At 49.5% G+C, this 23083-nt stretch overlaps 1 protein-coding gene across 3 annotated transcripts in view; it reads right to left on the reverse strand.

Annotated features, from left to right (window-relative positions):
* The window catches only part of LOC122379037 (protein MTSS 2-like), a 38289-nt gene extending 25383 nt beyond the window's left edge, over positions 1 to 12906 (reverse strand). For 2 of the 3 annotated variants that reach the window (XM_043360903.1, XM_043360901.1), the window contains exons 1-3: positions 12707 to 12906; positions 12147 to 12353; positions 5589 to 5650 (exon numbers count right to left, since the gene is read on the reverse strand). In XM_043360903.1, coding sequence (XP_043216838.1) covers positions 5589 to 5650; positions 12147 to 12248 — 164 coding nt within the window. In that variant the 5' untranslated portion in view covers positions 12249 to 12353; positions 12707 to 12906. The remainder of the gene's footprint in view (positions 1 to 5588; positions 5651 to 12146; positions 12354 to 12706) is intronic. The other variant, XM_043360902.1, reaches the window with a different exon arrangement.
* Between the last annotated feature and the right edge of the window lie 10177 nt (positions 12907 to 23083).

Below are 23083 nucleotides of genomic sequence, written 5' to 3' on the forward strand. Positions count from 1 at the left end.
CACTGGCGGATCCAGGGGGATTTGGGGCCAATGCCCCCCCCCCCGCATTGTCTAAAATTGATGAATTTTGCAATTTTCTTCTAGAAGAGTGAAAACCAAATATCCTTTTATAAGGGAAGGTTTGCATACAGCAGTGCATGCTGCAAAAGGAATCGAGATCCCATACCTTTTTGAAATTTAGGCCGCGTTCCCACTACCACCGTTCAACATCGTAAATTGCAAGAACGGGAGCAAACGGACGAGATCGTTGATCTAGAGACTTTTCTAAAAAAGTTGAACACTTCCCTAGATCTGGTATACGGGGCAAGATGGGGAAACATCGTAAGACATCGGCAAACGGCTTGGACAAAGCCAATTGAGAGGAGCGATGATGAAGGAGGGATCGGCACAATAAGCTATTGTAAAAAAAAGTTCAGAATACCTATAGGTAGTTGACGTGGTAAAAGATCCCATGCAACTGAATGAATGATAAAATTAGAAAACCTTTTAAATTTATTAGCGTGTTAAAAGCAAGCGAGCATTAGAAAATAGGTATATCAACAATGCGAGCGAAAAGCATTCACAGCTGTGATAACGACAATCTATTGACTTTTGAAGAGAAAATGTGTGCAGTTGATATAACTCATTATGGTGTTGCTGTGAATACCTTCGGGAAGCTGTAACCGATAAACTGCAAGTTCCGATGATTTCTTAACAGTTTATTATTGCAATCCTCGATAAAACATTTAGCAAATTGAAGCAGGCTGCAATGCAATTGAATTTGCCGACACAGGTTCAGCGATTTAGGTATACGAGTACAAGTATACTGAGCCGGCATTCAGCTTACAGCAGTGTCACAGCTCATGTCACCATCGTCATGTGACCACGCCATCTCGTCAGGCGATGCTAGAATTGTATGAAGGCAATTATTGTGGCAATTCATTGTGGACCAAAAACATCAGGTGTGCGTCCTGCAAACGGATTTACGAGACACCATTTGGTCCACCTGAGGACATATCCTCAACCGAACAGACGAAAAACACTAATGAGTTCAGCAAGGAAACTGACACCGTGTGCTCAATGAAGATAAGCGAGTGCATTCGAGCACAACGGTTCACAGCAGATGGTGGCAACTGTCGACGTTTGTCTGACAGCTCTACAGTGTGGCGTGGCATCACAATGCAGCGGTCTTCCAGAGGAGAACTTGGTCTAACGTTTGAGATCCCAGGCCTGTCTACCTGAATCTACGATGCAACTCTTGGTAGCTGGCGCGCAATCGGATGGCTACTTTGTTTATCTCCGAGATTCTGAGTTCCGGAGCGGTGCTACGAAAAGAGGGAGATGAAGTGCAAGTCGCACCTGTTCTGACATAGCGAGGATCATTCACTCAAGAGTCGCATGCGATGTGCATAACAAGGACTGCAGACAGCCCAATGACAATCGCATGCTTCGCATGTGGTCGTCCCAATCACATGGCGCGGTCCAGATGGCCTTGATCCAGAAGACACTGTGATTGTTTGAGCCTCGAAAGTCGAATGAGGCCCTCAGTGACGATCCGACGGTGGAAGCTGCGTGTGTTGAACGAGGAGTGGCCGGCCGCTTGAGGTCATAAGTAGGTAAATGAATAAATTGCACTAGACCTACGGTAAACCTGCCGAAAAGTTAAGTTATTCATCGCCACTTAGCGCTCGCCTACATCTAGGTAGGTATGTATGTAATTAGAGTTATGTAGCTTTTATCCGCAAAAATGCACCACCTTTCATGTCTTGCTGCTTGTCCTCTCACTTTGAATATCAAGAAACTTCCCAAAAAGGGCTTCCTGCTCTACTGCCTAAAAATGCTTATTAAGCCGCGTTCCCACTACGACCGTTCAACATCGTAAAGTAAAATAACGGGGGAAAACCGGCAAGATCGGCAAAATCACAGCATGCATTTTTACGATCTCTGCCGGTGGTGGTGGGAACCGGGTATTTGACACGTGTTCTCGGGTGGAGGCATTTGTAAGGTTTTGAAAGTTTGCTCCCCATGTTGGTTGGTTGGTGAGGTCGCCGAAAAGTTGAACAGTGTTGAACTTTTTGAACGTTCTTGAAGGTTTGTGCAGATATTAAATGATACTAATAAGCATTTTTAGGCAGTGCATAGGAGGGGAAGCCCTTTTTTGGAAGTTTCTTGATATTCAAAGTGAGAAGACAAGCAGCAAGGCATGAAAGGTGGTGCGTTTTTGCAGATAAAAGCTACATAACTATGATTATATACATAGATATAGGCGAGTTCTAAGTAGCGATGAATAACTTAACTTTTCGGCAGGTTTACCGTAGGTCTAGTGCAATTTATTCATTTACCTACCATCAGCGCCTGCAAATAAGAATCCTACAAATAATGTCATGCAACTGCAAATGCGGCGCAAATAACAAACATTTATTTATATCATCTGACAGATACATAGCCGTAGCAGCACTTGATTTAGTGAAACTAAAGGCAGAATTTCCGACAATCGTGGCCATCGTCCGTCGTCGCTCACTTATGACCTCAAGCGGCCGGCCACTGCTCGTTCAACACACGCGGCTTCCGCCGTCGGATCGTCACTGAGGGCCTCATTCGAGGCTCAAACAATCACAGTGTCTTCTGGATCAAGGCCACCTGGACCGCGCCATGCGACTGGGACGACCACATGCGAAGCATGTGATTGTCATTGGGCTGTCTGGCCCTTGTTATGCACATCGCATGCGACTCTTGAGCGAATGACCCTCGCCGAGTCAGAACAGGTGCGACTTGCACTTCGTCTCCCTCTTCTCGTAGCACCCCTCCGGAAGTCAGAATCTCGGAGATAGACAAAGTAGCCATCCGGTTGCGTGCCAGCTAACAAGATTTGCATCGTAGATTCAGGTAGACAGGCCTGGGATCTCAAACGCTTAGGCCAAACTCTCCTCTGGAAGACTGCTGCGTTGTGATGCCATGCCACACTGCAGATCTGTCAGACAAACGTCGACAGTTGCCACCATCTGCTGTGAACCGCTGTGCTCGAATACACTAGCTTATCTTCATTGAGCACAAGGCGTCAGTTTTCTTGCTGAAGTTGTGTTTCTCATCTGTTCAGTTGATAATTGCCTTTATATTATACAGTCCTAGCATCGCCTGACGAGATGGCGTAGTCACATGACAATGGTGACATGAGCTGTGACACTGCTGTAAGCTGAAGCCGGCTACACTTTCTCTAACTTAGTATACTTGTATACCTAAATCGCTGAGCCTGTGTCGGCACTCGGCAAATTCAGTTCCATTGCAGCCTGCTTCAACTTGCTAAATGTTTTATCGAGGATTACCATAAAAAACTGCTTAAGAAATCATCGGAACTTGCAATTTATCGGTTAGGTACAGCTTCCCGAAGTTATTCATTTGAAAACCACAATGAATTATCTTATCAACTGCACACATTTTCATTTCAAAAGTCAATAGATTGTCGTTACCTGGTCGCTATCACAGCTGTGAATGCTTTTCGCTGGCATTGTTGATATATTTTCTAATGCTCGCGTGCTTTTTACACGTTAATAAATTTAAAGGGTCTTCTAATTGTATCATTCATTCAGTTGCATGGGATCTTCAACCACGCCAACTAAATTTCGAACATAATTTTTTACAATAGCTTATTGTGCCGATCCCTCCTTCATCATCGCTCCTCTCAACTGGCTTTGTCCAAGCCGTTTGCCGATGTCTCACGATGGTTCCCCATCTTGCCCCGTATACCAGATCTAGGGAAGTGTTCAACTTTTTTAGAAAAGTCTCTAGATCAACGATCTCGTCCGTTTGCTCCCGTTCTTGCAACTTACGATGTTGAACGGTCGTAGTGGGAACGCGGCCTTAGCGTCATTTAATATCTGCATAAACCTTCAAGAACGTTCAAAAAGTTGAACACTGTTCAACTTTTTGGCGACCTCACCAACCAACCAACATGGGGAGCAAACCTTCAAAACTTTACAAATGCCTCCACCCGAAAACACGTGTCAAATACCCGGTTCCCACCACCACCGGCAGAGATCGTAAAAATGCATGCTGTGATTTTGCCGTTCTTGTCGATTTTCTCCCGTTATTTTACTTTACGATGTTGAACGGTCGTAGTGGGAACGCGGCTTTAGAGAAACGTTTTGGAGGGCGCCCCCTCCCCCTAGCGTCCAAGACAGCCTTTCAGGATCCGCCCATGGGTCTACACGTACACACTAAACACTAAAGCCGTTCCACGCTGAAAAGAAGATGTGGCGGCCAACCTCTGCTGCCCCCTTCGGCGAAACGGCGGCGCACCTTCTGAGCACAGTGACGATCTTAGTGTCTGTTTCTGATGTAACCCTGTCGTGTGTACTGTAAAATGGGATCCTAAGTGTACAGTGAGCCGTGCTGTGCACTGCCATTACTGACAGAAGACATCAGTGGGGCGCCGGGAGTGTTATTTATGTACTGTAGAAGGTCACAGAGGCTAGGGCCATCGAGGTACCGATCAGGGGTCACAGCACCCACTCAGCTCAGGGTGGACAGAAAGGTGGACAGTTTAGGGTGTGCGGCCGATGCTTGATGATGAGATATGGGCAGTGAGCAGTGAACGGCTCATTAGATGGAATCTTGTCACTTTGTATTACCATAAAGAGATAGTAACGGGAAAAGAAGTTGGATCAATTATGGAACTTATAGTCATTCAGTTGGTAAAAGCATGCGTAACGGGAAAACTTTATTTGTCTTCATTCAAGCACTGCCCGGTCAGGCCTGCGCTCGGGGTTCATTGCCAGTACGGCGTGGGAGAGTGTGAACTGTGAAGCTAGCTACTCATGTTTTAGAAGGTCAAGTACCATCACAAAGGCATAGGCAGAGGGAGCCAGCTAATTTTTCATTTAGGGCTCAAGCGTGACTCATGAAAATGGGACGATCGAAACTAAGATGAAGGGAGTTCAAGCTGTAAACACTTGTCCTTGTTAGCGCAATCCGGATCAAAGTAAACGTTACATTTGTTGGGGCGGCTCAGCTGGAGCTGATATCATCATGTCTGAATTTATCAACCCAATTTACCAGGTAAGTATAATGTTTATCCCTCCTACGTCATAAACGAGCATGTCCATTCCGTGTTCTCTCTGAGTCACCCAGCAGACCCCGCCGCGGCCGTGCTGATGACTCTACCACGTCAGCGGGGATGAGGTCGGCCCTGTCCGACTGCCCGCGGCCGACAGCCAACAATCGCCGTCACGCCGCCGCCAATACCTCCGGCGGCCTTGCAAAGGTCAGATCGCTCGATAGTGGCGTTCAACACGGCGCGGATCACGCGATGGCCGCAGGTCGGACCCCGAGACGGACGGGCTACTTCACACAGCGGTGTTACTTTACATCGGCCCCTCGCCAACAGTCGCACAGAACACCGAAAAAAGATGATGCATTACAGGAAAGAAACAGCGTATAAAGAGCTCTGTTGAAGTCCAGAAGGGCGAGGTTCAGATGCAAATACGATGACGTATCAAACATGTGTGCATGAAAAACATGAGCTAATGCTGTAGACTACACTTCGCAACCACACGTACGCAAGTATTTAGGAACGCAAGTCTTCATGCAATAAAACCCAGACAATGACTTACTTCAGACAGGTGTGTAGCTTGCCGGCCTTGCTGGCGAAGTCCTCCCAGACCGGCTGCGAACTCTGAGGGCACAGACGGAATGACACGGGGTTAGGCGAAGGAGAGCAAGAGGTCACACAAGGCAGAGTACGGAGTAACACACAGTATCTAAACCACGTGTTTACACATGGCAGTGTACAGTCTGTCTTAAAAGTACCGCGCAAAGTGACGGTGGATCCATCAAGCCTGACCGAGAAAGGGACTGTTTTAATTTAAAAGTCACCGACCAATTGACCTAGGGAATGGACAAGGATGTCAATTGCTTCGGTGACCCAAATTTAGCAGGCCCTTGCTCTGTCAGGCTCGATGGATCCACCGTCACTTTGCGCGGTACTTTTAAGACAGACTGTACGAGGTTATAGACGGTAGAATATAGGTTACACACACCAAGACCTCGGACATCACAGACAGACGACTGGCAGTATCATTATCGACATCTCTCGCCATACAGAAATGATAACAGATGGGACTGGAAACGCACCATACTTACAACAACAGAACAAGTCTCATGACCTTTGTGCGGTGGGAGCCTGGCGTTCCGTCCCTTTGTGATGTATTTAAAAATGACTCTGTAAACTGTTACGGTATATGAAAAACAGATGGACCCAATGGCAGCGCACGTGGTCTGTTGTGCCGGACGGCGCGGCGGTCCGACCGACTCCACAGGCACGTATTGATCATCGAGTCAGCACTGTTTGGCGGTGCCGAGCGCGAAAACACGCCACCGGGTGCGACTTTTAAAACGGGTGGACAGAGCGGGAAACTAAAACAAACTACCAACTACTCCAAACACAGAGAGCCGTAAACACCAGCGATGGCAGAAACTGGCGCTTCAAAATACGTCCACCATATGTATGTGACAATCGTGCAGCCGAAACTTGGGTTCATCGGAGCTCCGATAATGTTCATCGGAGCTCCGATAATTAGAACATAAAAACCTAGCACGTCAAACGGCGAGGGGAGACAGAGCTCTAAAGAGCTTTTATAACGCTGGTTAAAATAACAGTAGCGGAGCTGTAGAAACCATTCACTTCGACGATCCATAGCCAGCGCAGAGCCTGCCCTATATGATGAACTGTTTTCAAGGAGCATAAATCAATGTTGCATTAATCTACGCCCACAGCATGAGTAACACTACCGGTAGATGTTTGCCATCAGATACAAACACTGTCGAGCAGGCCGGCGTTTCGAGAACCACGGCCCGCCGGTGACACTCGCTGGAGTGGCAATTAACCAGTCACCAGCCGCCGGTACCCGATCCAGGCACAGCACCCGGCCGGGTCTCGGATTACCTCCACAAATCGGCCGACACGGGTCCGACCAGACGCCTGATCGCGGCGACCGTTGAACGTCGCCAGTAAACAGACTGGCGCCTGTCGAGCCTGGATGCTAATGGAGCGACATGCAGGGTCTCGGCGCCCCCGCCTACCCTCCTGACGACTCAGGAATGGCGTACCCTTGTCTCAGTCATAGCCCTCTGTATGCCTAGACCTGTAGACTCTCGGTATACAGAGGTCTATGTCTCAGTGCGGGATCACATTTCCATCATGCAGCCTTACCGTGGATTCGCGCAATAGCACACGCTGCAGGCCGGGTGTGGCCGGCCGGTTCTAAACAGGACACGCCCCGCGTCGTCTGAGTGACAGAGCAGCCCCTCGCCCCTGCCCCCTCGTCACCAAGTCAACAGAAATGTCTGCAGGACTGGCAGTTCCCAGGACAGTGCTCCGGCGCCGGACGACCGTGCCGCCGAACATAAACACATCACCGGTGACGGTCCGGTCGGCGCCGGCACGCCGGGGCACTGAGAGGCAGGACGAGCGCGCACTGCGGGCAGTGGAGGTCTGATGTAGTCGGTGGACGAGAAAAGGCTGGTCTTGTGGAGTATAAAACTGTCCCAGTAACCGACGAGCAAGGCCACGGACTAGACAGTGGACATATTGTGCAGACGTGACCGAGCCCTGATCAGCTCTGGCCTATATACACACTACACTACACACATACACGACCAAACTAACTGCTGCCCAACTCCAGGGATTGGACTTCAATCACTGTTCAGCCACTGCTTGGTGTCAGTCCAGCCACGACCCAACCACGATCCAATCACGACTCTATCACAGACCAGCCTGTTCGACCACCGTCCAGTCACGGCTCACTGCCTGAGCTCAGTCCAGACGGCTCTGCAATATCGCCGGATAGGTTACCGTTAAACCCCGCCGGCCGCTCCCTCAGAGGAGGCCAATACCGAGAAATACCCCGACTCGGTGTAATAGCGGAGTCAGGCGCGCGGCTTCTGACACCAGCCCACGGCGGTGGCCGCCACGCCGAGCGTCGGTATTGAACGACAGCCGCCATTGCCAACTGGCCAGGTATTGTAAAGGTAGGTGGGTGGCGGAGTGGCACTGTTGATAGTGATGTTCATTTTGTTTTGTATTCCAAAGACTGACAGCACGTCAATAACAAATCGTTATTGAACGACGATTTCCAATTATGATCCCAAATACGACTAATGTAAATTAACAGCACAATCAACACAGTCCTTACAAGCCAGACGTCTCCAATTAACTGCTGTCGAACGCCAATGAACCAAATGAGGGGAGTGTTTCCAAACACCTCATCCGTTTATAAACACTGAGAGCACCATCTCAGTTGTGTACCAGTGGCTGGTAAACACTGACGGCATTAGAAGGCTCCTTTGTGGTCATAACGACTGGTATCAGCTCGGTCCCGGGAAAAGTGCGTCATCACCACAGGGTGATCGCCCTCACAGTGTGGTCAGGGATCAGGATGATCCTCTCCGCTCATCGTCCCGGCACGCGATCCGTCCGTAGCAACACTCGTCAGTCGTCACTCTCAGACATCAGCAGCTCCGACCTGGCGCCGCTGACTGCATAGAACTGAACAACAATCCAATGATCCCTAAACGCTCGGCGTGGCTCTTGATGAGGCCAAAGGACGGTAAAGACGGCGACAGTGCCTCCGGTACTTCATTTGTGCGGCTGATTTGTGCCTCAGAAACAGTTATCAGGAAGATCAGAAACGGACCCAAAATACCGACTCACAGACCAGCAGAGGACCCTTTGAGCCGAATAGCGGACATAACACCATCAGCTACCGGACCAACAGATGCCGTCCTCTCAATTTCATGTTGCCTGTGCGTTTACGTGGTTCTCCTTCGCGACTATCCAGCTGCAATCCATCCCTCCGCTTCTGAGAGGGCCTAAATGCTGGCCAGTGGCCAGTAATCCCCGCGGTCGCTGACCGACCAATCCCACACCACGACAGACCGTCCCCATAATTAGTGACCCGGAAAGACCGCGCTCACAGTCCTGCTCATGATCGACGGCAGACCATCCCTGCGGTCCCCGGCGACCGACCCATCACCGACATCTCGGCACACCACATGACGCAAGGCGGTGCCGAATTTCATCACCGGGTGGAGTGGCCCACCCGGCCGCTCGGTCCCGATGACCCAGTGACCGTGCCGATGGACATCGGGCGGCCATGACCGGCGGGGACTCGGCGCCGGTCACCGGTCAGAAATCAGCGAGAGGTGATGGTATAGCTGGATATGACGTCACACGAGCGCTCAGGGCCCTGTCTCACGGCATGCCGCTACCCGACGCTGGCAGATATTGTCGCTAGATTTCCATGGAAACGTAAGCAAAATGGGTAATGTCACTTATGTACGTTTCCATGGGAGCAGACCGCCAATGCACCTGTAAACGATGTGCAGACTGTGCAACGAAGCAGGGCCAGGTGACGGCTCGGATCGGTACTGGTGTTTATAGCCGCTCTAACGAGACACAGTGACAGGTAATTATGGGGACGGATGATGGGCGAGCAGTAATGACCGGCAGGTAATTGACGAGCGGTGATTTGTGCGCCCAGAAGGCGAGTCACATAAGCCTGTCTGACGGACGATATCACAGTACGGAGATTGTTGCCGGTGCTCAAAGTCAGATGACCGATATCAGGTGATAAACAATGACCGCAGGATCTGGGGCGCCGGTGGGCGGCGGCCGGTGGAGGTCGGTGGCGTGTCTCCCGACCGGTCAGATCCCTCCGATCCGGCGAGCGGGCCAGATTCACGCGATATTCCCATCGGAGAAACACTGGCCGCCCACACGGCCGAGATGTGGCCGAGATCGGAGCCGACGCCCGGATACGCCCTGTGTCTGTCGACGCGCCTCGCGTACTAAGGACAGCGCCAGTGTGGGTGGCTCGGACAGTGGGGTGGCTCGGACGGAGCCACCCCACCCCATGTGTCCGCCGGCCCGCCCTGTGTCCTGAGGACAGCGGACGCGGCCGGCCAGCCCAGTCCTGAAGACACTCGAACGCGACCTGCATCTGACAGGACCCCGGCAGAGACGCACGGCCAGCGCCGCCAGCAGTGACACGCGGAAGGCGCCACACGCAGGCGCGGCCGCCGTCCACCTTATACGGTCCGAGGGCGGAGACCGCCGGCGACACAGGGCGACCACGCAGCAGTCGTGTAGGCCGGGTTTCCGGCGCGTAATAACGTCCCATTGATTCCAGAGGGTGGAGGGCCAGCGTCGCGCATTGAGTGCGCTGTAGTGCCAAAAATGGTGTCCAGGTGCGGACGGAAGTACGATCACGCCCACTGCAAAACAGGCCCAGCTTCCGACAGCCACCTGGACACCGAAACGCTACAAACAAATGTGTAGAAAAAGAAGGTCTTCAGCGACGAGAGACGTTACGTCGCTCCCTCTGTACCAGAGTATATAAACTCTGTGGACAGGTTATCTCTTAAAGGGACCCTCCCACCTTCAAAAAAGTTAATGAATTGGCATGAAAGTGATGTCGCTCGGTTCAGAAAGAGCAAAAACGAATGTCTACCAAATTTCATCGAAAAATATTCACCGGTTTTTAAGATATTAGACTTTTACTTTTGTTTACTTTTTGGAAACTCCGCTGTTGCTAGCGACTTTATTTGAAAGTGCAGCATTTGTTGCGCGCAAAGCAGCATATACCACCGCGTGCTACAAAACGTTTTAGTCAAACATTTAACGGACGTTCGAAAGCCTGCTGACGTCATCAGATTCCCGTAATGGTTAAGAGATAGGGACCACGCTGGTCCCACCCTGCAAGTAAAGGGAAGAAATTTCTTGAACACCATAAAGCTGCGGGGGTTGCGACCAGGATAAATGGTGGTTTCTGAGCCTGGCCGCAAACTTGGCTATCTCAACTCAAAACTAATGTTAAGGTGGGAGGGTCCCTTTAATCTTGACGATGCGTGTGTTGAGCGGCCACACCGAGGCGTAAGACTGGGGTCACTGGCCTCTGCGGCGGCGGATTTCTATTAGGCCCGCCGGCACGTAGCGCCCTGAGTAGACGTTACGGCGGCTGGCGCGTCGGCTTTGATCTGCTAGGGGGCGGGGCAGGGGAGCCGAGGGAGTTATACCCGCTGGCAGAGAGACGCGGGGTAACCGACCGACCTGGCTCGGCTCTGCTCGGCACGGCTGCGGCCGCAGTCTGGCGGAGCTGCAGTCTGACAGCCGTCTGACAGCAGTCTGTCAGCGGTCTGTCAGCGGCACTCGGGCGGACTCTGGCCGTCAGTCCGCCGGCGCTCACTCGTACCGCCGTGGTAACAGGCGGCCGCTACCAGCGACAGTCAGAGACGGCCGAGAGGAGCCAACCTCGCTGGGGAGTGCACCGGCTGTCCACTAACGACACACAGTCGCTCCCACTTGTGACGATAGGTACCGAACCCGATAACGATATGGAGCCGCTCGCGATAAGTCAGGATACTCATGAATACTCAGATACTCAGGGTGTCGTAACTAGTCGACTGGCAACTGGTGTTCAATCACAAACTCATAGGTGACATAAACTCACAAACGACACTCAGAAACGACAAAAAAACTCAGGTTCAGAGAGCCCCGGGGCGCTCGTGAACGAATCTGGAGCAGCGAGGACGAGCCGTCCAGCGGCCAGCACACAGCAGAGACGAACGGCCAGCGGCCAGCGGGGGCGGCCGGCACCGCCCACTGACGGGCCGACCGACCTCATCTCTCAAGGCCATCACGGCGGAGGACGGGCCCGCAAGGCCGCGAGTCCATCTGAGTTGGATGCGGCCGAGAGACGCAACTCGCAGCCGAGAGCGGCAGCTCGGGCAACGTACGGCGAGCGTGGGCAGACGCTGACCCCGCGAGCCCCGAGGCAGTCTAATTGGACCGTCCTAGCTCTAAGTTGACTATCGAGCTTACAGCTGTTGTCTGGCAGTGCACACCACCTGATGAAAAGCAAAGTGTGTGCTGTATAATGTATTGCTGTCAGTTGTACCCAGGTCTTCAGCAGAAGTGTGAGAAGCAGGGGATGGGTAGGAGCATTGGTGAGAAGGCATTCATTTCTCCACAGAAAGCATACATATCTAGAATACCAAAGGACATAAAAAAGCACATATAGTGTCTATTGCTTCTTCCCTCCCAATAACAAATCAGAATGAAATAAAAAATAATGTTGAAAGGCAGGTAGAATCTCCCATTCCAGGCTCCTCACCTTCATATCATTTGTGACTGTCTGGAACAGGGATGCCATCAGACTGCTGGCATCCCGGTCCTTGGCGATGCTCTCCAGCAGCTGGATGCTCACGGGCTCCATGGCTGTTGCACACTCAGTCTGAGTCAGCGTGAGCAAAGATCACGCACTGGCACCAGCTGTCTCTGCTGCCTGCGTCACTGACACTGCGCTCTGGCTACAGCATGTCTGAAAAATAAGGAAAAATTTGGGTTTACCTTAAAGATATTAGATAGGTATCAATCCCAAAAGTGAATGCAAGTTGGGCTGTACAAAATTCAATGCATTAAACCTGAAGCATCATCACTATCTGTATAGCACATAGCTTGCTCAATTGCAATAATGAATGATTATGGTCACAGGCTGCAGCAGCCGCAGGGTGGTTATAACACTTTCTGCAATTTAAAAACTGAGCACTGAAATTAAATAATTGGCATAACATAAAACACATTAACTGCTAATCTAATAAATGTATCAAAAAAGGCACACCGACAACATAAGACCAAACCTGAAACAGGAACAAAAATGATGACAGCACTCACCTCACCTCTGCTTGAGTTACTCTCAGACGAAAATGGTTCGATCAGGGCTGCAAATCTAGCTTGAACTGAATAAATGATGTTAGGTGCCTTGTGTTGGACAAGTAACCACTTCGACCTCGCACATCCCTCTACAAACAAATTCACCACAAGTTCTCCACCGCCCGAACTACCCAAACTCCAAACACGCAGAGCGCCCCGCGACTGGCAGCGAGTCGTCTTCGATCAAATCGTAAACACTTCCCTTCACACTGAACTAAAGGTGGAATCAGACAAGTCATTTTCCAAGCTAGCAAAAACAAATATTAGGCTACCAAATGCTTTGGCCTATTTGCTTCGCCCTGGGACTCGCCAAGGGAACCTGGGCATAAAAACTAGGCTAATGTTACATTCCCTTTTCACTCAAACGACTGTAAGATTATAGAGTTGAAATTAAAACAGCAAAGTACTAGAAAATAATGAGTATTGTGCCTTTTGAAAAAAAAAAATCCGAAATCGTAAAAAAATATAATCCTAGGCGTATTGAACTAGTCTTTTTATGCTAGGCTCTTTTGGGGCTTGAAGGATCCTGCCAACTTATTCCGAATGCTCTACGTAAACTAGTCCAAAGAACACAAGGATGGGCATCACTATTTGACCGACATCTCTGCAGCTTTCCCATAACTTGAAAATCACCGAATTGAGCAAGTTAAAAGCAGCTTAAGTCGAATAACAATCTGCGCTTTTATTTGTCGTTTTAAATATAGTGACCTCAGGTGACCTCAGTGACCTTGACAGGTCATTTGGACGCTTTCGCCGTTTGCAGCCATTCTAAAATCAGTCACACTACTCCGCTCCGCTGATCGAGACGAAAACGTCACCAGCAGAGTAGCTATATGCGATTTCATCAGTTGTTTTGAAGATGGTGACCTGAGGTGACCTTAGCGACCTTGAAGGTCACCTAGGCGTTTTCACCTACCGCAGCTATCCCCTATTAAAACGTTTATAGTAAAGACAGATCTTTTTACGTTCCCATGACTTGTGGTAGAGAACGTTTTACGGCAGCGGTGCAACATATAGTACATGAAGTTATGTGGTACATAACTATAGATGCAAACTGTAGACAGACTGTAGTGAAATCTAGCAAAAGCTATGTAACTTCAAAGTTCAAACACGTGATATCCGGCACAGCATAAACTGCCCTCTCACGCAGAAGAACACGCTGGCGAACACCTCAGTCATTCCTGCAGAGCTAGTCCGTGTCCTGCAACTCATTCCAGTCCAGCTCCCTCGCTTCACCCGTTGCCCTTCCTCGACCTCACGACTTGAAGCGTTTTCAGCCCGTCGGCAGCCTCGGCGCTACACTAGCGCCTCTGGCGGCCGAGCTACTAGCGCCCCCGGCGGCGGTAGTGGCGATCAGCCGTCCATGCCGCTCGCACGGTACCTACAGGGTGTCCCATAATTACCCGGACATTGTTAATTAGCGTATAAAATAAGGCAAACATGATTGCGCTTTTTTCTTTTTACCGTCCTATATAGTCAACTAGGGTGGCTGTGAAATAGCACATGCAATAGATACGCTTGTTACAAGATCATGAGCCGACAATGATGGAAAATGCCAGCCATTGCTGGTCTCAGTTGTTTTACGGGTCTCCCGAAACTGGTCGTAGGCCTGTTTTCTTTGACCTCTTGCCGGAGGATAATACGATCATATAAGATAAACTTGACATCAAAGTGTTCCCAGGCCATAAGGTATTATTCCCCAAAGCAAAAATTTCTGCCTACGCCACTTTTGCTGCGTTTTTTTACATCTGGAGTGGAGAAGCTCCATGTCTGAACATTGCACAACCTTTGGCTTCCAACAGATTTGGTTTCCAAAACAAACCCGTTCATGACCAGTTGGTTCACGGCATCCAGTTTTCGCACTGGTAGAATATTACCGCAGTAGTAGGGTAAGGTGCCTAATTAGCGACCCCCTTATTTTGAACCGTCATTGCTCACGCTCTGTGGGTGCCACTGTATTACTGGCTTGATTTTCGCAGAGATCGCTCATTTTTCTTTTAAAACATAGTCATTTTCTGCCCCAATATTCACTAACGTATTTGTAGTGAGCATTTTGGCAAACCATTGCAAAAACGCTAATAGGGAACTCTTCCCGATTAGCGACCGGGGAGGGTCGCTAATAAGTCTATGGGTTTCCCCATATTAAAAATGGCAAAAAATGCGACGCCTGAAGAGATGAAATATGATCTCAAAAAGGTAACCGATACGCAAAGACTCAATCACTCGAACAGGAACGTTTATCCAACACTGATCACGTGATGCACCGAAGGCGAAAAGAAGGCGGAAACCCAAATTTTGCGGGCTATCTCGTATGATATTCGAGGTCCGCGCTGAATTCGGCACCCCTGCAGTCGGTGACGACATTTGGCATCCCCTGCCACACATTGCAAGCTTCAGCAACATCCCATTTTCATTTTTCTCTTTTCCCCTTTCTTTCCCTTCTTGAGCTATTTGCGACCATGTCAGGCGCAAATAGGAAATATGAGTTGCGACACATTTTAAACCGCCATGCTGTGCACAGTTGAGCGATTCACTATGGGAAAACGGCAATCAATTGAAAAAGGAATGTCGATTCAGAATAAAAAAGGTGCATCATCCTAATGTGCATCGCTTTTCATCAGAGAGGGCCCAAATACACACGTTTTGGATAAGAAACTCGTCATTTCTATTTAAACTCACCTGAAACGTCCCACCAGAAACATCGACGACCCTGTCGGGAGCAAAATTCAAAAAAAAATTAATTTGATAACCAAAGTATGGCTGACCTTTTGACGATACTTTTACCCCGTTTTCTCCTGCCAGTTTTTCTGTAGGGAGGTAGGTCGTAAACCGGAAAGGGTCGCTAATTAGGCACCTTACCCTACCCTGTGCTAACGGTTGTCTTTGGGCCATCATTTCTGATATCAAGCCCAATGAGTGCACGGTGGCTCAAAATGTCTCCACTATTTGATTTTCGATGGGTGCTTGGCCGTCTCTGCTGTTGGGGCGTTGTAGCCATCTGACGTTCACAAAAGCCTTTTTCGGGCGGTTCATATGACATAATACCTACCTTCGTTAGACCACAAAGTGTGCCTCAAAATACTGTTTTGTTGTAGGTATATGTTATGTTTTTGGGATGAATTGTAGTGATTTGCGCTGCTTTTCCCGTAGTTTTCGCATATATTTTTTCCGGCGAAGGACCCCAAATTCCAAAATTTTGTCGAAGATAGTGGTGCAAAGTAGACTGGTGTTTTGTAGATAATCCTGATCTATTGTTTAGCTAGTTTTTAGCTAGATCGGTGACGTTTGTTGTCTATGACAAGCAACCACTTGTTTGACAACTGGTGCATGGCCCTTTTTGGCCGAGCCCAAGCTTGTCAATCAGGTTTATCTCTTGCTCTCTCTGGCTTCGTTAGCTGATATAATTGCGCTTTGCTCAATCCTAACTGCTTGCAGATGAGCTGCTGAAGCTCTCCAGCAAAAAACCATGCCGAAAGTCCGTTTACAAAGTTGAGAACGGGAGTTGATTCACCATGGTTGCCTATAGTGGCTTAAGCTGAAAACGGAAAAGGACTACTCTTACTTGACTCTGGATAATAATTGATTTGAGTCGTTACCGGCCACCAAAAGCACACAGTCCCCAATCTCGATAGCTAAGGGATATCTTATAAAAGTATGATGCTTGTATATCATTGGAAGCGAGCGCAGTCGTACTTTTAGCCAGAAAATAAATGTCCGGGTAATTCTGGGACACCCTGTATATAGAGAAGTCTGCCGCTCGATGTCGGTCGCCGCCGCGGGCTCCTCCTCGACGATCGTATTCCACTTGTCGTCATCCACGTCGCTCTCTTCCGGACTGTCGGACATCGTGCACGGTACAGCCCTCGCCCCTCATCTCACTGCGTGGTAACTGGTAGGTATCCTTTTTTCGACAGAACCGCGATAACTCGAAGGATATGTTATCAGTCGAGAAACGGAGGGTTACAGTCTACAAAAAAGGTACGTATCGCTTAAGTGCGTAGGACAGAAGCACGTAAGCAAAAGTACCTACGTAGGACAAAAGTTGGACAAAAGTACGTATCGCAAATGTTCGTACAGTATAAAGTACGTACCATGGACAAAATTACGTCAAGGACAAAAGTGCCTACGTATCGCAAAAGTACATATGTACAGTATAAAGTAGGACTGTAAAAAACAACAAAAACAACACCCAAAACCAACATCAGCACCTACCCACGCTACTCCTCAAGACACAGAACCGGAAATACAGACCTACGTAAACAAGCAGCTGACTGTTCTGAAAGACAGGATAAAACACATATTCGTTGATAAGAAATACAATTTTTTAGGGGAGGCGTTTAACCCAGGGGTGCGCTTTCCCCATAGTTACCCTACGTAGTTTATAAAGTATGTATCGCTAAGGTACGTACGGTTCTCCAGGGTATTAGTCGTTGGTCGCTCGGCGAGCGGGAGGGCAACCAGTTCCGCCCCTGTATCGCGTGACCCCTTGCTCCGCCCAGTTACGCACGAGCGTACTCCACGCCGCGTAGTAGCGTGGGGAGGGGAGGGTTAGAATGGTGACATGTGTAGAGGCTAGAACCGGTTTCCACCGCCATGCCACCGCCCAGTGACATGGAGCGGGGTCAGTGACCAGAGCGCAGGGAAAGGTCAGCAGAGGTCAGCTATAACGTAGAGCTTTGTGTCTCCCTCCCCTCGCGTGTAACGACCGCACGACAGCGGCCGGCCGCCGATCAGGCTTGACATGTCAAGGTCACCCGCAGTCAACGGGCTGAGAGGGCTGGTCGAGTGCGCGTCCGTGGCTGACGACAGTCTCGACCATGTGCTATGGTGCCGATAGACTAGCGAGGGTAATAAGTTTTTGTTCAGTGCATATGGCTGCTGGGGTGTGTTATCTTGATATGATGCTTTGTAACGTGTATGATACGCCTAAAACCTCGCTGGCAGTGGCCGAGAGGAGAGGGGGGAGGGGGGTGCCGCCTCCACATGTTTATTTTTGTTGATAGCTGCGAGAGCTGAAATTTGGCAATCCTGACCTTTGATTCAAGGTGAATTTTTATGACAGCAGCTGTATTTTCACCCTCGCCCATATTGGTGTTTTGCCAGCGTCTATCGTAAAGGAGGGGGGGGGGGAGGGTCCGTTGGACCCCTTTGCCGTTCAGCCCCTGATCGAGCTAGAGCTTCCCGGAAAAAGAGCGTGTTTCCCGTGACGAGAGGAGGCCGATGATACCCAATTTTAAGGTCATAGGTCATTGGTTGACAGGTCAATATAACTCAAAAGTCGGGGAATCGGGACCTGTTAGAGCTTCGTAAAGTGAAGCTGTTATAGGGTTTTGCGGGGTGCTGACCACGAATTTCAAGTTAGTTTTGATCACAGATGATGTTTTCGTGCATTTAGGCCAGGTCGGGTCAGGTCAGGTCAGGTCACATGTTACGAGGGAACCAAAACTACTTATTAAATGCTCAAACGGTTTCTAAATGCGAAATCAACTCCAAAATCTACCCTAGAAACATGTAGAACTCGAAAGAGTGAACAAAGGTCATCAAAGGTCAGTGACCTGACTGACCTTCACGTGACCTTGACACCCACTAGAATCCATGGGATCAACATCCTTTCACATGTTTGATCGCTTAAAGCTAAAAAGACAATAAAACGCGCTCTACTCGAAATACGCCAAAACGCGATTCCGGCCAAACATGGTCTCGGAAAACAGGTCACAAGTCAAAGGTCTTTTGAGTCAGGGTCATACAAATTATAGGGTAGGCGTTATATTGATTAACTCGAGGGTACTGAAAGTTTCGTCGTAATCAACCGCTTTTTGCGCGAGTTATTTGCGAAAAACTGAGGGTAGGAGGTCTGTTCGACACCCTCCTACAAGTGCGAAGTTATAACCTTCCAGGCGGTGGGGGGGGGCATTTTTTTGCCCCCCCCCCTTTAGTTTTTTCGATATATCTCGAGAACCGCTGCGCCGATCGTCACCAAACTTTCGGTACCCTCCCGGGAGCAGCTAGCGCACATGGTGACCAAAAATTTTTCCAAAGGTTATGATAGGTTGGCCGCTAATGACGTCAGAGTGACGTCATTTTTGCCATTTTCGACTCAAAAAAAGGTTTCGCGGGAAGAGCTGTCAGGCCTACAGCTTTAGAGATATAGAAAAATGTTTCAGACAAAAACGGTGTAGAATTGGAAGGGCTACCAAACTGCTATTTCGGTTTTTTCGAATTTTTTGGATTTCGACCCTAAAAATCAAAAAATAGATTTTTTGAATATAATTGCCAAAAAATCCAAAAAGTTTTTTGAATTTCGAAAAAACCGGAATATATGTGATAGCCCCTACCGCCTTCTACCTACATACCAAATTTGAGATCGATACCTCTTTTTTTGGCCAAGTTATAGCGAAAAAACTGTTCAAAATTGATGACGTCAAATTTTCAAACTCAATTTTTAGCAATTCTAGACCTCGTAGCGCAAAACAAAGACCACCATTAGACTCTCCGTGACGAGCTGCATCGAATCAATACCCAGTTTATGCAAAAATATCAACTTTGAAATTTGACCTTTTTTGACCTGACCTTGACCTGACCTGCACCAGAAAGTGACCTAAACCGTACCTGATGGTCTTATTACCAACACCATTGAGTTGGAAATGAAAAACTGGCCATAAAACATGCATCGCATAACCTTAGTAAAGTTGGGCTCATGTGGTGACCCTTGGTGACCTTTGGTGACCTGACCTGTGACCTGACCTGGTATGACCAGTGACCTCTAATAGCAACATATGTACTAGACAACTGACGCCTTATCGCTGATTTTCGACAAAATGCGTTTTACTCGGTGTTATAGCGCTTTCCCTAGAAGCCCCGTGAACGGTGAAACATTTTATCTTTGACCTGACCTGTGACGTCATCGGTGACCCCGAGGTCAATGAAATTTGGTTTCCCTTTACAAATTTGACAGGGCTATCGAACGCCGTTTGAATTTTCCGGATCCGTCCAGTAGTTTCGGAGATACGGGGGGGCAAAAAAGTGCCCCCCCCACCGCGCGGAAGGTGGCTGGTAGGCCCACCGCCTGCCGGGTTAAGGTCAGGCCGTTGACCAATGACGTCAAAAGTGAACCTCTGTAAGGTCCCAAAATGTCGCGACGTCGCAGCACCCTTCGTGCCAGGGGACTTTTCAACGGGGAATGAAGCTTATATGATCTAGTACTATCTCCCAGGGGCCTCACAACTTGTGTGTAGCTATCTCGTATTTTTCTTAAGAGTCACCTGAAGTCAGGTTGGTCACACCTGTCCGTGCTTCTATCCTCAGGATACTGAAATCCTTCTCCTCCACGCCACAACCCCCTTCCGGGCTGGGCAGGCAACTTTATCTCATGCGGGCTGCTCCCTTGGAGCGGCTCCGCTGCTCCCGAGGGAGCGCACCCCGTAGCCGGGTGCAGTGAGTGCCTTGGGGCTGGGTGGCCTGTCCTCTGGACGGGCTCAGCCCCGGCGACTCACTAGGGTGCCTGCCCAGACCAATGTCTCCCCCTAACTCCTATCATCCTTCCGGCTCTGCAATGGTTTTGTCAGACCGAAAGGGCCTAACCCAACAAAACAAAAAAAAAAAAGGTTGGTCACGCAACCTCACGATTATTAATCAAATGGGAAATATGAAAACTGTTATTTTGGCGCCGGGAGCCATCTAAAGCTGTCTCAAGCGCACTAATTCGCGATTTTATACAATCTTTGGAAGCCCCAGCATTCACTTTTCCGTTCTTAAAGTTAGGCGACTTCATTTATGACGTCAGTAAGGTTACAGGAGTTTTCACCAAAAAGTCCCGATCAAATTGAGCTAGCGAGTCGGGAAGCCACCAGTGGACTTGTGAGGACCTACCTAATCAAAGAAGCGATATGACCTCCTTGAGCCAGCCTCGTGGCCTGAGTGGCTCTGCCCTGACATGACCCCAGGTGAACACCTTAAATTGAACTCAACAAAAACAAAACGCTATTCGACGCGCTTGAGCATGCAAAACTCAATGGTGCCATTATCTTGGCTCTGTAACCACTTATGGTGAAGTTGTTTACCAAAAACCGATCCCGCGACTTGGAGCAGTGAGCACTTTTACTGACCTCAGAGTTTACCGGTTGACCTGAGACATTCAACTCGGGTACCAGTTGCTGCATCTCATACGACGCACGCGCTCAGTTTTATCCGCAAGGCGCTAGCTCAATCAGGGGCAAAAAGACGGAGAGGGGTCATAATCGCCCCCCTCCCCTCGGCCGGGGTATATGCAGAAAACCTGAAATTCCATTGAGGGTTAAGCACTGAAGTGATATATTATGATGCGAGAAGGTATAGGTCAAAACAAGTATGCGCACGAACGGATGTGAATAAAACTGTGTTTGAGGTATGCCTTTTTTATTAAACATTCGATTTGCTTTAGTTATTGATAAGAACAGATACAACCAAGAAGAGCGCCCCTGAAGAAAAGGTGGCGCACCGGACGGGTGCGATTTTAAGGTCTAAGGTCAGTCGGGGACCTCGGTTCGGATCAAGCGCTGCATGTTAGGGGTAAAAAAAAACTGAGGACAAAAAAGCATCCCGATTTTGGCAGCATCGTCATGCCTTGTCACGGCACTCATCCACTCCATCGGCCGAAATATTATTTCCTTTTTGTATGAGTTCTGGCATAATTCCGCGCATTATGCTGCATGTTGTTTGCTATGAAAAAATGCATGCTCAGCTACGTTCTACGCAGTACGCACTAACCTAACCACCATCCCATCATCCACCACTAGCCACCATCCCGTTCTGTGCTCCCTTCCATCCCACACGAATCAGCCGAGATACTAGTCAGTCGGGCTAGCGCTATCCTATCCTCCCTTCCTGACTGCACAGCGCTAAAACCCAGAGCCGAGACTTCCCGAGCGCGACCTCTAACCCCACGCGGTCTGAAGGGTCGGCCGATGCCTAAGGGCGCGCCGCGCGCCGGTCACCCGGATAGCCTCTGCCGAGTCTCCCTTTCATACACCGTTTACTACGCGCTCGATTCATTCATGTTTCTGTGTTTCCGCGTTCCTCTCGTTAGATGGCTCTACTGATGGCATAGGCGATCCCAGGAAGATTGCGGCCAGAATACCCCAAACGGCAGAAAATGAGGTTTTTGGTGAATATCTCGGAAAGTATTTGGCATAGAACGATGCAATTTCCCAGCATCGTGGTAAATGTGCATACACATAATTCGGGTTGATACTTTTGCATTTGAACATTATATAGGACCAGATATGTCCGAAAAAGCAAAACCAACAAGACTTTTACTGGAGAACCGTACGTACGGTGTAAAGCGAGTAGGTATGGACAAAAGTACAGCCCTCTGCACGCTGGGTGGTAGGTATGGTAAGTACTAAGTATTCTTTTTTTTGACAAAACCGAGAATAACTCGAATAGGTACGGTTCTCCAGGGTATTAGTCGTAGGTCGCTCGGCGAGCGGGAGGGCAACCAGTTCCGCCCCTGTATCGCGTGACCCCTTGCTCCGCCCAGTTACGCACGAGCGTACTCCACGCCGCGTAGTAGCGTGGGGAGGGGAGGGTTAGAATGGTGGCATGCGTAGAGGCTAGAACCGGTTTCCACCGCCATGCCACCGCCCAGCGACATGGAGCGGGGTCAGTGACCAGGGCGCAGGGAAAGGTCAGAGGTCAACTATAACGCAGAGCTTTGTGTCTCCCTCCCCTCCGCGTGTAACGACGCACGACAGCGGCCGGCCGCCGATCAGGCTTGACATGTCAAGGTCACCCGCAGTCAACGGGCTCAGAGGGTTGGTCGAGTGCGCGTCCGTGGCTGACGACAGTCTCGACCATGTGCTATGGTGCCGATAGACTAGCGTGGGTAATAAGTTTTTGTTCAGTGCATATGGCTGCTGGGGTGTGTCATCTTGATATATGATGCCTTGTAACGTGTATGATACGCTTAAAACCTCGCTGGCAGTGGCCGAGAGGAGAGGGGGGGGCGGGGAGGCGGGTGCCGCCTCCACATGTTTATTTTTGTTGATAGCTGCGAAAGCTGAAATTTGGCAAGCCTGACCTTTGATTCAAGCTGAATTTTTATGACAGCAGCTGTATTTTCACCCTCGCCCATATTGGTGTTTTGCCAGCGTCTATCGTAAGGGGGGAGGAGGGTCCATTGGACCCCTTTGCCGTTCAGTCCTTGATCGAGCTAACGTTTCGCGCAAAAAGAGCGTGTTGCCCGTGACGAGAGGAGGCCGATGATACCCAATTTCAAGGTCCTAGGTCATTGGTTGACAGGTCAATATAACTCAAAAGTCGGGGAATCGGGACCTGTTAGAGCTTCGTAAAGTGAAGCTG

The sequence above is a fragment of the Amphibalanus amphitrite genome, unplaced genomic scaffold (genome assembly GCF_019059575.1).
Source record: "Amphibalanus amphitrite isolate SeventyFive unplaced genomic scaffold, NRLGWU_Aamphi_draft 000070F_arrow, whole genome shotgun sequence".
Lineage (NCBI taxonomy): Eukaryota > Metazoa > Arthropoda > Thecostraca > Balanomorpha > Balanidae > Amphibalanus > Amphibalanus amphitrite.